This window comes from Cynoglossus semilaevis, chromosome 20, assembly GCF_000523025.1.
Source record: "Cynoglossus semilaevis isolate Cse_v1.0 chromosome 20, Cse_v1.0, whole genome shotgun sequence".
NCBI lineage: Eukaryota > Metazoa > Chordata > Actinopteri > Pleuronectiformes > Cynoglossidae > Cynoglossus > Cynoglossus semilaevis.
Genome location: NC_024326.1, coordinates 11,447,417 through 11,459,927, shown reverse-complemented (window position 1 = coordinate 11,459,927; position 12,511 = coordinate 11,447,417). Strand labels below are relative to the sequence as shown.

Genomic DNA, 12,511 nt, shown 5'->3' with positions numbered 1-12,511 from the left:
CGCTCAATCTCAGCTTTGACCTGATTGAACTCTAGTTGGGCTCTGAGAATCTTGCCCTCCTCATGCTCCAGTGAGGCCTGACACAGAACCACAACATTTAGCCTGAATAGTTATTTACGTTGACTATATTTTTGTTGTTATGGTCAGTTATGTGGATGTTTTAAATACCTCTGCTTCCTCCAGAGCTGTTTGTATCTCTGACTTCTCTTGCTCCAACTGCTTCCGAATCTTTTCAAGTTCATGAATACTCTTTCCTCCCTCAGCAATTTGTTCAGTGAGATCAGCTATTTCCTCTGAGGTACAAAATCAAACGATGTTTTTTGGCAATTCAAAATTCTGTTTCAGCAACGCAGTAATCTGATGCTGGTTCTTACCCTGAAGATTCTTATTTTCTCTCTTCATGGTCTCCAGATGTTCTAGAGATTCTTCATAGGAGTTCTTCAGTTTGAAGAGTTCAGTGCTCAGAGATCTCGTTTCTTTTTGAGTACTCTCCAACTCTGCCTGAGACTCCTCATACTTTTGTTTCCATTCTGCCAGGACCTGGAATGCATGCAGTTATGTGTTATCATTTTCTGCATTTAAAAAAAAAAAAAAAAAAAAGGTTTCATCTGAACTTTAATTTCTTAGACCTTGTCAAAGTTCCTTTGCTTCTTGTCCAGAGCAGCGGCTGCAGCATTAGACCTCTCCACGTCCACCATCAGATCTTCAATCTCATTCTGAAGTCTGTGTTTAGTCTTCTCCAGAGAGGAACATTTAGCATTCACTGCTTCCACAGCTTCCTCAGCCTCCTGCAGACGCTGAGCCAGCTTCTTCCTGGAATAAATATGAAATTTGTTCAGGTTTTTTAACCTATTGAATGCAATCAGGACATTACAGTAAGATGTCATGTTTTACTCACTTGGCCTCCTCCAGCTCCTCAGTTCTCTGGATGGCATCAGTTTCGTACTTAGTTCTCCACTGAGCCACCTCAGAGTTGGCCTTGGACATGCTGCGCTGGAGTTCACCCTTGGCCTCCTGCTCCTCCTCATACTGCTCCCTGAGCAGGTCACAGTCATGGCGAGAAGACTGCACTGCGTGGGCCAGAGCATTCTTGGCCTGTGATAGAGTAATAATTAATTTTAAGAATTTAAGAAATGTACTGTACATCTACTGTGTACAGTATGAATGCAATAATTGTATTAGTACCTTGACTTCTTCCTCCAACTGTCTTTTCAGGTCCTCAATCTGTTGAGTATAGGACTGTTTTCCTCTGGTGAGCTGAGACACAAGGGAATCTTTTTCCTCAAGTTGTCTTGTGAGTTCACCTAAATTTGAGAAAAGTCAAAAAATATAATTTTTAAAACATTTCAAATAAACTCTGTTCCATCCCAACAATTTAACAGTATACCTACTGTTTTCAGTTTGAAGCTTGGCCTTGTGCATGGTGAAGTCATTGATGGTACGTTGACCTTCTTCTGACTTTGTCTTGTATTCATTCATCTGGTCTTCCAAAGACCTGCACATTTTCTCCAAATTGTTCTGAAATTAACATAACAATATAAATGAATTACAAAATGGAAACTTTCCCAGACAGAGAGTGTGCAAACAAAATAAAACAAGTCATTTACTTTAGTCTTCACAATATGTTCCATACTGGAGACCACATCGTCCAGCTCCAGTCTGAGCTCACTCTTCTCTTTCTCCAGTTTCTGCTTGACTCTCTGCAGGTTGTCTATCTGCTCTCCCAGGTCAGCAACACTGTCAGCCTGTTTTTTCCTCAGTGATGCAGCAGTAGATTCATGCAGCAGTGTGGCCTCTTCAAGGTCTCTGCGCAGTTTCTGGAATTCAGCCTCCCTCTTCTTGTTCATCTCAATCTGGGCAGATGTTGCCCCACCAGCTTCCTCCAGCCTCTCACTGATCTCCTCCAGCTCTCTGGCCAGATCTGCTCTCTGCTTCTCCACCTTTGCCCTGGCAGCTCGTTCTGCCTCGAGTTCCTCCTCCAGCTCTTCAATGCGAGCCTAAGAGGGCAAAATGTGAGAAATCTTTTTAGCAAACTGAGCTTCTACAAATCACCAACACAGGTATGTCAATCATTACCTGAAGTTCTTTTAGTTTCTTTTGAAGCTGAATAGCAATGGCCTGCTCGTCCTCTATTTTATTATTTAGCTGACTGAGTTCAAAGTCTTTCCTGTTTTGAAGTGGCAGAATAAAGAGTCAGATTAAAATGTTCACTAGTGTTAATATAATACAATGATTTTCAACAAATACAAAAAGGTACTTTTTCATATGTTCCTCAAGTTGTTGCTTGTCATTCTCCAGGTCCATTAGACTCTCCTGGGTCAATTTCAGATCTCCCTCCAGCTTTCTCTTGGCTCTCTCTAGATCCATTCGAATCTTCTTCTCTTGCTCCAGAGAACCCTCAAGCTAGATAGTCACAGTGGAAAAAAAAATATTTTGTCTGAACTTGTGTTGGACAGAAAAAGTTATATGCATGCATTTTAATACATACATCGTCCACTTGCTGCTCCAGCTTGACCTTAGCCTTGGTCAGAGTGTTGACTTTGTCTTCCTCACTCTGCAGGTCGTCCAGTGTTTGTTGATGAGCCTCCTGTAAGGCTTTCTTTTCCTTGGTCAACTTGGCGATAATTTCATCCAGAGCTGCCATCTCCTCAGTCATATTTTTCACCTAGGGACAAGTGCACATTTTTGCAAACATTAAAATAAATAAGTGAACACCAAACTGTCATTTGGTCTTTTATACTGAGTGTTTTAATTCATTTTATCGGTACCTTGTTCTCTGTAGCGTGCTTCTCCTTTTCCACTTTGGCCAGAGTTAGCTCTAAGTCATCAATGTCTTTCTTTAACTCAGAGCACTCATCCTCCAGCTTCCTCTTCTTAGCAGTCAGTTCAGCGTTCATCTCCTCCTCATCATCCAACCTCTCCGTCAACTCCTTGATTTTTGCCTCCAGCTGAATCTTGCTCTTGATCAGACCTTCACATCTTTCTTCAGCATCGCAAAGATTATCTTGCTCCTGTCAATGAACATGATAAAGCCATAATTATTGTTAGCCTTTATTTTATGCAATATCTGTTGCATTCACATCCAGGTTCCTCACGTACAGTCTGAACTTGGAGCTGCAGGTCGTTCTTCTCTTGGAGGAGAGTGACCGTCTTCTCTTCCAGTTCCTTTTTGCGGGCTTCTAACTTTGCGTAAGCCTCTTTCAGTTTGGTGAACTCTTCCTTCATGTTGGCCATCTCCTTCTCACTCTCTGCTGACTTCAACAGAGGCTTGATCTTGAAGTACATCTTCATCCAAGGCCAATTCTTGACCCCCATGAAGGCACGGATGTTCCACTGGATCACCAGCACCGCATCCCTTTGGACAGTGATTCACAGAATTTATTTAAAAGAATGTTTTTTTGTACGTCATGTCACTGACAATCCTCATGCATCTTCTCAATCACTGTTATTGTTAATATGCCAAGTTAGAGTACAGAAAAACTACTCTAAATCAAAATGTATTTCAAATTGTCCTTTTGATTTTCTGTCCAGTGAAGGGACACGTACCTGCGTTCTACAATCTTCTTGAATTCAATTCGTGCCAGAACGCCTCTGGATCTTGCCTGCAGTCTTGTTATGATCAGAGCCAAACGGTCATCTCTCATCTCCTCCAGGAGACCAAGCAGCCCAGCTTTGAAGAACACCTACATTTTGTAAACAGCTTGAATTATTTAAAAGTAGTACCAATACTTATTCATACTGATTGCAGTCATGTGATAAACAATAGTACTGTAAGTGAAAATAAAAATATCTGATCATCATTATGTATTATCTGGTATAACTGCAAAAAGACAAAACAAAAATTACTGAACGTAAAGATCAGTACGCGGCACAGTCTACTTGTGACAAATGTGTTTCACCAATACCTTGGTGTGTCCCAGTTTGTACTGGGTATGGTCTATATCCAAGGATCCCAGAAGCTTCTCTGAGGCTTTCTTGTTATCAATAAACTGCCCCTCAGGGATCGCACTGGGGTTCAAAATACGGTATCTGTGGAAATATTAAAGAAATAAAATAATATCTGTTCTTTTGTACAGCATGGATTTTAAAAATATTTCTAACATTTCTTCTGTAGGGTCAACTGTAAATGCATCTTTGGGTATATGTGAATGTCTAGTTCTAATCAAACAACCTACTGTATCTACATATCCTGTAGGTACCTCTGTTTGAAGTCTCCGTAGAGGATCCTGTTGGGGAAACCTTTTCTGCAGATCCTGATTCCTTCCAGCACACCGTTACAGCGCAGCTGGTGCATCACCAGAGGATTCTCCATGGCCCCAGGAGTCTTGGTCTCATTGGGGATGATGCAGCGCACAAAGTGAGGGTGTGTGGACCTCAGGTTGGTCATCAGCTTGTTGAGATTCTCCTATAGATGCAGAGGCATGACATTAATATATCTAGAAATACATCATTTTTCTCTACATATTTTAGTTCATGTAATGACTTCATCCTGACCCTGTGAAGTGCTGACACAGTCTGGAAGGATGAGCCTTTCTTCTTGCTACCTTTGCCCTTTCCACCTTCCGGGGCTGAACAAAAAAGGGATCATTGGATAATGTTTAATCTATTTATGCAAAAATACAAAGTTGGAAAGTCTCTGTTGTACACTGATAAATGTTAGCTCCATTCTGAATACAAACCTGAATCAGCTCCAGCATAATTTGCAAAGAGCGTTGCAAGCAGTTTAACAGTAGACTTCTGATACAGTCCAACAACCGTCTCATTCAGAGGGTCTTTGTTCTTCACCAGCCAGTTGTTGATATTGTAATCAACAGTTCCAGCGTAGTGCATCAGGGCAAAATGAGCCTCTGGTTTCCCCTTGACAATTCTGGGTTTCTGGAAGTTTGCAGATTTTCCCAGGTGGTTGTCATAGAGCTTAGCTTTAAAGGTGGTGTCACTGGCTTTGGGGAACATGCACTCCTCTTCAAGGATGGACATGATACCCATGGGCTTTTCAATGAGGTCAATACAGGCCTGCAGGTCCATACCAAAGTCAATGAAAGTCCATTCAATGCCCTCTTTCTTGTACTCTTCCTGCTCCAGCACAAACATGTGGTGGTTGAAAAACTGTTGCAGTTTCTCGTTGGTGAAGTTGATGCACAGCTGCTCAAAGGTGTTGAACTGTAAAAAAACAACAACATGGACTCAGTCTTCTGAATATGAACCTATGACATGTTGATATGAATTGTTTAGTTTTTTCAAAGCTCACTTCAAAGATCTCAAATCCAGCAATATCCAGTACACCAATGAAGTACTGACGAGGTTGTTTAGTGTCTAGAGACTGGTTGATCCTGACCACCATCCACAAGAACATCCTCTCGTACACTGCCTTTGACAGTGCACCGATAGCATAGTTCACCTACGACAAAGAAGTATGTAAAGAAAGGAAATGAAAATATTTTTAACCTAATGTTGGAATATATTTAAAATCCTAATTTGTTTTACCTGGGCAACATTTTGTCCCTTGGTGACCCACTCGTTTCCTACTTTGACTCTTGGGTGACAGAGACATTTAATGAGGTCGGCAGAGTTCAGGCCCATCAGATAAGCGACTTTGTCAGCATCTAAGGAAGCGAACAGATCACTTTTATTCAAAACCACACTATAAAATTATTAGTCATCATAACCACAGCTGGTCTCTGACCCTCAGTGCCGTCTGCCTCAGCCTGCTCCTCTCGCTGTTTCTGCTTAAACCTCATGTTCCCATAGTGCATGATGGCTCCAGTCAGTTTGTAGATGCTGTTCTTCTCTTCTTGAGTGAAGCCCAGGACATCAAAGGCATCCTGAGAAAAAAGAAAATAAAAATGCTGAAGTACAGTATTATCTGTGTGTTTGAAGAACACAGTGTGTATTTCCAGACTGAGCTCACATCAGTGGCCATCAGCTCCTCTGAGTCATTGATGGAAGCCACAGTTGTCTCTCCTTGGGAGATGAAGGCGTAGTCGTAGGGGTTGTTGGTGATCAGCAACATCTCTGTAAGTGAGTGATTATATTTGTTGGTTACAGTACGTATATATTAGTCAGTTTGTATGTATATGTATGTGCCACCGTACCCAGAAGTTCAGGCTTGACCTGAGACAGGATCTGGTAGAAGATGTGGTAGTCTCTCTCAGCTTTGAGCTGGTAGGTCACACGTGATTTCTCCAGAAGGTCTGTTAAAATAAAAATGCATTTTAAGATATAATAATATTACGTCCAACAATAATAAATAAACGAATACAATACGGCTAATAAACAGGAACAAGAAATTAGAATGAAATTTGAACTTACAAGTCTCAATATCTGCAGAGGCGAGCTTTCCTCTGTTGTCAAAGTGAATTCTGATGAATTTGCCCTGGGTAGAAAAGACATGTTCATATTATTTACATTGTTATTGCAAATTTTAAAATAAATCTCTACTGTGAAAGTTGTCTTAGAAATACTCACAAATCTAGAGGAGTTGTCATTTCTGATGGTCTTGGCATTTCCAAAGGCTTCCAGAGCGGGATTAGCCTGGATGATTTGATCCTCCAAGGTTCCCTGGTTTGGTTAATTTGAGAAAAAAAGCTTAAATATATATATATATTTGTTAATACATTAACAATTGTACATGTAACGTAATTGTGAAATGAACCTTTTTTTCAGAAGCTGCGTCTTTCTTTCCTCCACCGGGGACAGCTGCGATGCTGGCAAAGTACTGAATGACACGTTTGGTGTTCACAGTCTTTCCAGCACCAGATTCTCCACTAGACAGAAGAAAGACAGTTAAAAGTTAAACCAGATTAACTTTATAAAAGAAGAACATGTTTGTTGAAGTGTGACTTACGTGATAAGGATAGACTGATTTTCTCTGTCTGTAAGAAAGAATTTAAAAAAATGGTCACTTGAATCTATTGTAATGCACCAGCAGGAAGTTGAAGGAATGCAGACAGGATAAAACAGATGGTGTACCTGACAGCATGTACTGGTAGGCATTGTCAGAGATGGAGAAGATGTGAGGAGGAGCTTCACTCCTCTTCTTTCCTCTGTAGGCAACAACCACCTCCTGGTTGTAGACTGGCAGCCACTTGTAGGGGTTGACAGTCACACAGAAGAGTCCAGAGTAGGTCTGTCCAGGAGAGTTAACAGGAAGTCAATTTAAATATTAACATGTCTATTGTCTTAGCACTGAAGAATTATTTCTAGATACAAATGACATCTTACATAAATCATCCATGCTGCGTAACGCTCTTTGAGGTTGAACAGCACAGCTGGCTCATGGAGGAAGGTGAACATCGCCATGTCTTCAATTTTATCAAACTTTGGAGGATTTTGAGGATGTATGTCACACTCCTTGACTGTGACAGTCTGAGAAACAACATATAAACCACAATTTATAAAAAGTAATTAATAATTTTTCTTTGTCTCTGTAGTTTAGTTTCTGTGTTGAATAAAATCTACCTTTCCAAATTCAGTGTTAGCGGTGACTTTGTCACCATCTCGGCTGATAATGGTAGCCTTGATGTACTCCACCTCTGGATCAGGAACAAAACATTCCTTCTTCATGTCAAATGGACGAGTCTGGGCTTCCAGTCGCTCCTTATCAGACTTTCTAAGATAAGAAGCCGCAAGTCCAAACTCCCTCATAGCAGAGTCCCCCATTGTTCAACCTTCAGAAATGAGCATATATTGAATTTATATATCAAGTAAAATGCAGGTAAAACATTTTTAAAGCAGAATATATTCATACATCATCGACAAAATAAAGTAATTGTTCATTTGTTTAGCTTAAAAAGTCTTTCCAGTATTTAAACTTTTTTTTTCTATTATATTATTTACTTCAATGATTATTGTATCACTCCACAATAAGGCAAATGTAAAAAAAACAACGTTTTATAAAGATTGTTAAAATAATCACACCACAGCAACTATGCTGCCACACACACACATATCTATACAGTAGATGGACAGATAGTTATAAATAGACAGATAGATGTTCTGCTTACCTTGACTCTCAACCTTCAGTCAGGAAGAATGATGAGCCGGGATGCTCACAGCAGCCCCTTAGCCTGTTAATAAAGGTTGTTAATCCACCAAATATGGGATGAATGTTCAGAGAAAGGTTGCACATTAAAAAGGCCTTCTCCTAATACGGATCGATGCACTGCTGCTATTTGTTGCTTTTACCTTGTGACAAACAAGGGAGCACAATACATGTAAGCCAGAGGGGAGGGCAAGAGGTGGAGATCAGGGACAGACTCCATATCAAATGACTTCTGTTTTATTTACGTGATAAATAGCGGTATGTTTCATGTATTAAATATTTGTCATGTCTGTCAATGTACAGGTAAATTATATTTTTGATTTGTGTATTGGTTTTTCTTGCCTTCAACAGTTTAAATTAAAATATGTAACATGAAAAAAGAAAATTCCTCTAAGATGGAAGATAACAACGGTGACATCAACATGAAAAGATTTTACAAATGAACTCAAATGTGTATTTGAGTTTAAAGAAGCAGCAAAAGGATTAAGCGAGGCCATTATAAATACACGATGGTGTTCAATGTACCATAGGTTCAGTGAACACTGGTCAGATGGAGGGATGGCTTGCATGATGAAGTGTCACAGCTGTTGATGTGAGAGCTCAAGTTCAGGGTCTTGTGATCACTCAACACTGTCCTGCCCAGCTACGTCTACACCCTTTGTCTCATACTGTCCTCGTGGCATGAATCCCTTTCCTTTGGCCTTGAGGACAAAGATAACCTCGTGAAATTCTTGTCTCGATATTTTCCCCCTAATTGAGAAGGACACCCTCTGATGGCACCATTACAGCAGAGCAGTGCGATGCTATGACTGATGGAGGGAAACAGGTGCACGGCAGCGCATGTGTAGTTTTATGTTGTGATTTTATCATTTTATTTTGAATTTGTCCTTTGTTCATTAGCATCAGCTAATCATCCATTATATGGAGTTGGAATTGAAAGACTATTAGAAGAGAAAGAAATTAAGACAAAAAAACAGAATAATCGTCTTCACATTTTTTTAAACACTTAAAAACACTTTTTTGTTTCATTTATTTAAGACCATAATGAAACCTTTGATAACTTCATCAGAATTTTCTTAACGCTGCTGAACTCATCTTTATTCTCAGCTGTCTTAATCCTTGTGGAAACTCCATCTGTGGAGTGGTCGCCTCCCTGCCTTCACCTCATGAGACCCCGGCCATGAGGTCACCTCTGAAGGTAAGGGCTAGTGTTTCGGCAGCTAATCTCTTACATGGAAAGAACAAAGGTGTCACCTTGATATGCTTTCATTAATGGCTCTTCTACTTATCTCTTTATAGATAAAAAAACTTTGAGGGCACAACGAGGTGTGACCAACGTCTGTGGTAGGAGCTAAACAAAGACAAAATGTGAACGTCGCGAGAGAGGATCAGTCTGTGGTTGGAAGGGTGAAGGTAAGGCTGTTTATGATACTGAGGCGAAAATGTACTTTTAATCCGTGTTTTTATAGTTTGTTGCACTATACGATTAATATTTACAGAGTAATCATTTACCACATGTTTTTAGCAACAGGATTTGAAAGGTTTTTAAGGTGTGTTTGACTTTTTTTCTATTTAAAGACTTGACAAGACAATGTGTTTCGTAAAGTTTTTTATCCAATAATCTAGTATTATCATACAGTAAAATTTAGAGCATCATTAATTTGAGTAGAAGTAATCTTAAAATGTGGTAATGTCTGATTAAGAGGTTAAAATATCAAGACCATTGGTGCTGCTATATATATATATTTTATATATATAAAGCTCTGATCTAATATTTGACCAATATACCAATTTTTGAATGTGGTATAAACGTATTTCAAATTGATATAAATGAGATGAAGCACAGCATATTTTTTATTTTAATTATAGAATACCCAAAATAGACAAATGCATTGAGCAGCACTTTTGAGAGACAAATCCCAAGTCCCTTCTAACAGAATCAGACCCAGACTCAGGTTGTGCAGCTGTCTGTTTCAGCAGTCAGTTATACGGCAGTCTCTGTGTCCACAGACACCACTGTTCTCTATTTTCTACTTTTATTTGTCTTTGTTGTATTTATAGAGTTTAGAAAAGAAAAGGCAAGAAAAGGAAAAAAAAGGATAAAAAGATAGAAAGTGACAGTGGTAAGAACCAGCTCAGAATCAGTGTTTCTCAAGAGCAGCTCAGTTGTTTGATGGTTGCCAGTTTAGTACATTTTTACATGTTGGGTTTGTGGTAGAACATATTTTTGCTTATCAATTTTTAAATTAGATTAGAAAGTTTAGAAATACTTTTGCCTTAATTTTATAAAGACAAGAGCACATTTAAATGTCACCTTATTTGAAGGATAAAGTTCCAAATGTTACCACATGGGGGCAGGAGTGGTTTATAGTAATAGTTTTAAGGAAATGAATGGAAACACTGCACAACTGAAATGCACTTTTCTTTATTCTACAGTTGCTGTAGAGAAGAAAACTACAGCATAGGAGAAGAAAAGGCTCCTAAGTGTCATCGGAGTACTTTACTCCTCATCGAGGCCTTTCTGTGGTGAGGAATGAAAAGAGAGTAGCAAAAAGAGACAGATTAGAAAGGAAGACCAGCAGGAGGCGACACTTGACACGGAAAGTCATACACGTCTGTAAAACCTTTGTACAACTGGACTCAAACTGTATTTTGGAGTCTCGAGACCTTCATAGAAATTAAATATTAAATAAATTAAAAAAATTATTACACACTGATTTCATTTTTTGCTATAAATACAATCACTAAGGCCTGTATTTTAAACGCAATACCTTAATGTAGTAAATGTAACTGGCGCCCTCTGCTGTTGCGGTCGTGTAGCGACCCCAAACCACTATCAGCATACGCCAAGGGTTAGACCCCGGTTATAAAAAACCATGTCCTATATTTGGGTCAATACGGTAGTTATAACTGGTATATTAGTTTGAATTTTGATTTGAATGTATAATTGGTATTTTTGCAATCAGTATTGTCCAGAAAAATAAAATTGTTTTTGTCAAAGGGTGTCCTTTTTTAATGTATAAAATAAAAATCCTTGAAAAAAAAAACACCATACCTTCACACCAACATCACGGCTCTTGGCGCGCATCTTGTTGACCTGGGACTCAGCGATGTCGGCTCGCTCTTCTGCCTCATCCAACTCATGCTGCAGTTTACGGAACTTTGTCAGATGGTTATTGGCCTGCTCCTCCTGTCAGATTTGTACAAAATAAATAACCAAATTAATCAAAGTTTCGGTAATCAAAGTATAAAACCATCAGCCTCTAATTTTAAATAATAACATATTAACTTCCTGTGTATCCAGATTATATTAAAAGCAAAAATTTAAAAGATTACTTTTGTTAGAGTTTTAGTTTTTGTAATACTAAAAAACCTTCTGCTGTACTTACAGCTTCCTCAGCAGCTCTCTTGTAGGACTTGACTTTCAACTGCAGCTTGTCCACCAGATCCTGCAGACGTGCAACATTCTTGCGGTCTTCTTCAGTCTGGATGGTTTAAGAGAGCAGGAATAAATACGTACTTTCATATTTTCTGATATTTAAGCCTTACTTTTCCTCATACTGTAAATGATATGGAAAAGTGTGATTGATATGTATTCTATTATGTAGCCAGTTGACTATGCTGTGGTGGAGAAAAGCAAAGATTACCTGGTATGTGAGCTCTTTAATGCGTCTCTCATATTTACGGATTCCTTTCACAGCTTCACTGCTCTTCTTCTGCTCGGACTCCACCTCAGTCTCCAGCTCCTTCACCTGAACCAAGAGCATCCACAAATTAACTAAACTAAAAGACAAGTTACATTGAACATTATTGAGAATATTAACAATTAAACAACAAACAAATTATTATTATTATTTAGCGTGCATAAATAAATACATAAAGAACTGCATTCCTTTGCACATTGACTGTCTGACAGCAATTCATGTCTTTACTGTCCAGCCCAGGGACTTGTTGTTTAGTGCATTGTTTTAAAAATATTAGTCTTAAATTACCAACATCACTCACCCTTGCTTCAAGCTTCTGCACCTGCTTCTTGCCTCCCTTTAAGGCGATCTGTTCGGCTTCATCCAGACGATGCTGCAGGTCTTTGATGGTCTGCTCCATGTTCTTCTTCATACGCTCCAGGTGAGCACTGGTGTCCTGCTCTTTCTTCAGCTCCTCTGCCATCATGGCAGCATCAGTAATGGCCTTCTTGGCCTTCTCCTCAGCATTTCTACACTCCTGCACAGCATCTTCTACTTCTGTCTGAAGCTGGGAAGTATCAGCCTCCAGCTTCTTCTTCTGGTTTATCAGGCCGGTGTTCTGCAAATGTTTGTAGACAAATAAAATTAATGGATTTTTTTTTTAATGTCAGGTAGAAGAAACTGAACTATTTTGAAGCTGTTGTCCTGGTCTCACCTGTGAGTGCAGTAGCTGCACCCTCTCACTAACATCCATCAGCTCTTGCTCAGCAAGTTTGCGACTTCTCTC

General features: G+C 39.3%; 2 protein-coding genes and 2 long non-coding RNA genes across 5 annotated transcripts in view; 2 read left to right on the top strand and 2 right to left on the bottom strand.

Moving 5' to 3' along the window:
• The window catches only part of LOC112488704 (uncharacterized), a 20,480-nt gene extending 16,152 nt beyond the window's left edge, over positions 1-4,328 (top strand). Inside the window, exon 5 of the long non-coding RNA XR_003053068.1 lies at positions 4,196-4,328. This is a non-coding gene — a long non-coding RNA (uncharacterized LOC112488704). The remainder of the gene's footprint in view (positions 1-4,195) is intronic.
• The window catches only part of LOC103396570 (myosin-7), a 23,653-nt gene that overhangs the window by 1,898 nt on the left and 9,244 nt on the right, over positions 1-12,511 (bottom strand). The gene's annotated exons all lie outside the window — the stretch shown is intronic.
• Positions 5,507-11,231, bottom strand: LOC103396568 (myosin-6-like). The gene is made up of 12 exons (XM_025066179.1): positions 11,097-11,231; positions 8,004-8,066; positions 7,459-7,667; positions 7,222-7,365; positions 6,970-7,126; positions 6,845-6,872; positions 6,653-6,764; positions 6,466-6,558; positions 6,310-6,373; positions 6,093-6,191; positions 5,909-6,012; positions 5,507-5,822 (listed from the first exon to the last, which is right to left on the bottom strand). Exons 3-12 carry the CDS (start codon positions 7,657-7,659, stop codon positions 5,631-5,633), a joined length of 1,194 nt encoding a protein of 397 aa, XP_024921947.1. The 5' UTR covers positions 7,660-7,667; positions 8,004-8,066; positions 11,097-11,231; the 3' UTR covers positions 5,507-5,630.
• On the top strand, positions 8,073-11,041 carry LOC112488705 (uncharacterized). The gene is made up of 3 exons (XR_003053069.1): positions 8,073-9,239; positions 9,341-9,454; positions 10,478-11,041. It is a non-coding gene; the product is annotated as an uncharacterized LOC112488705 (long non-coding RNA).

Bases quoted from the DNA above. Each gene is read 5' to 3' on its own strand.
- LOC103396568 (XM_025066179.1), bottom strand. From the start codon at position 7,659: ATGGGGGACTCTGCTATGAGGGAGTTTGGACTTGCGGCTTCTTATCTT. The intron at 7,127-7,221 runs GTAAGATGTCAT...TCTCCTGGACAG, and splicing joins ACGCAGCATGGATGATTTAT to ACCTACTCTGGACTCTTCTG. The intron at 6,873-6,969 runs GTACACCATCTG...TCTTTCTTACAG, and splicing joins CTACCAGTACATGCTGTCAG to ACAGAGAAAATCAGTCTATC.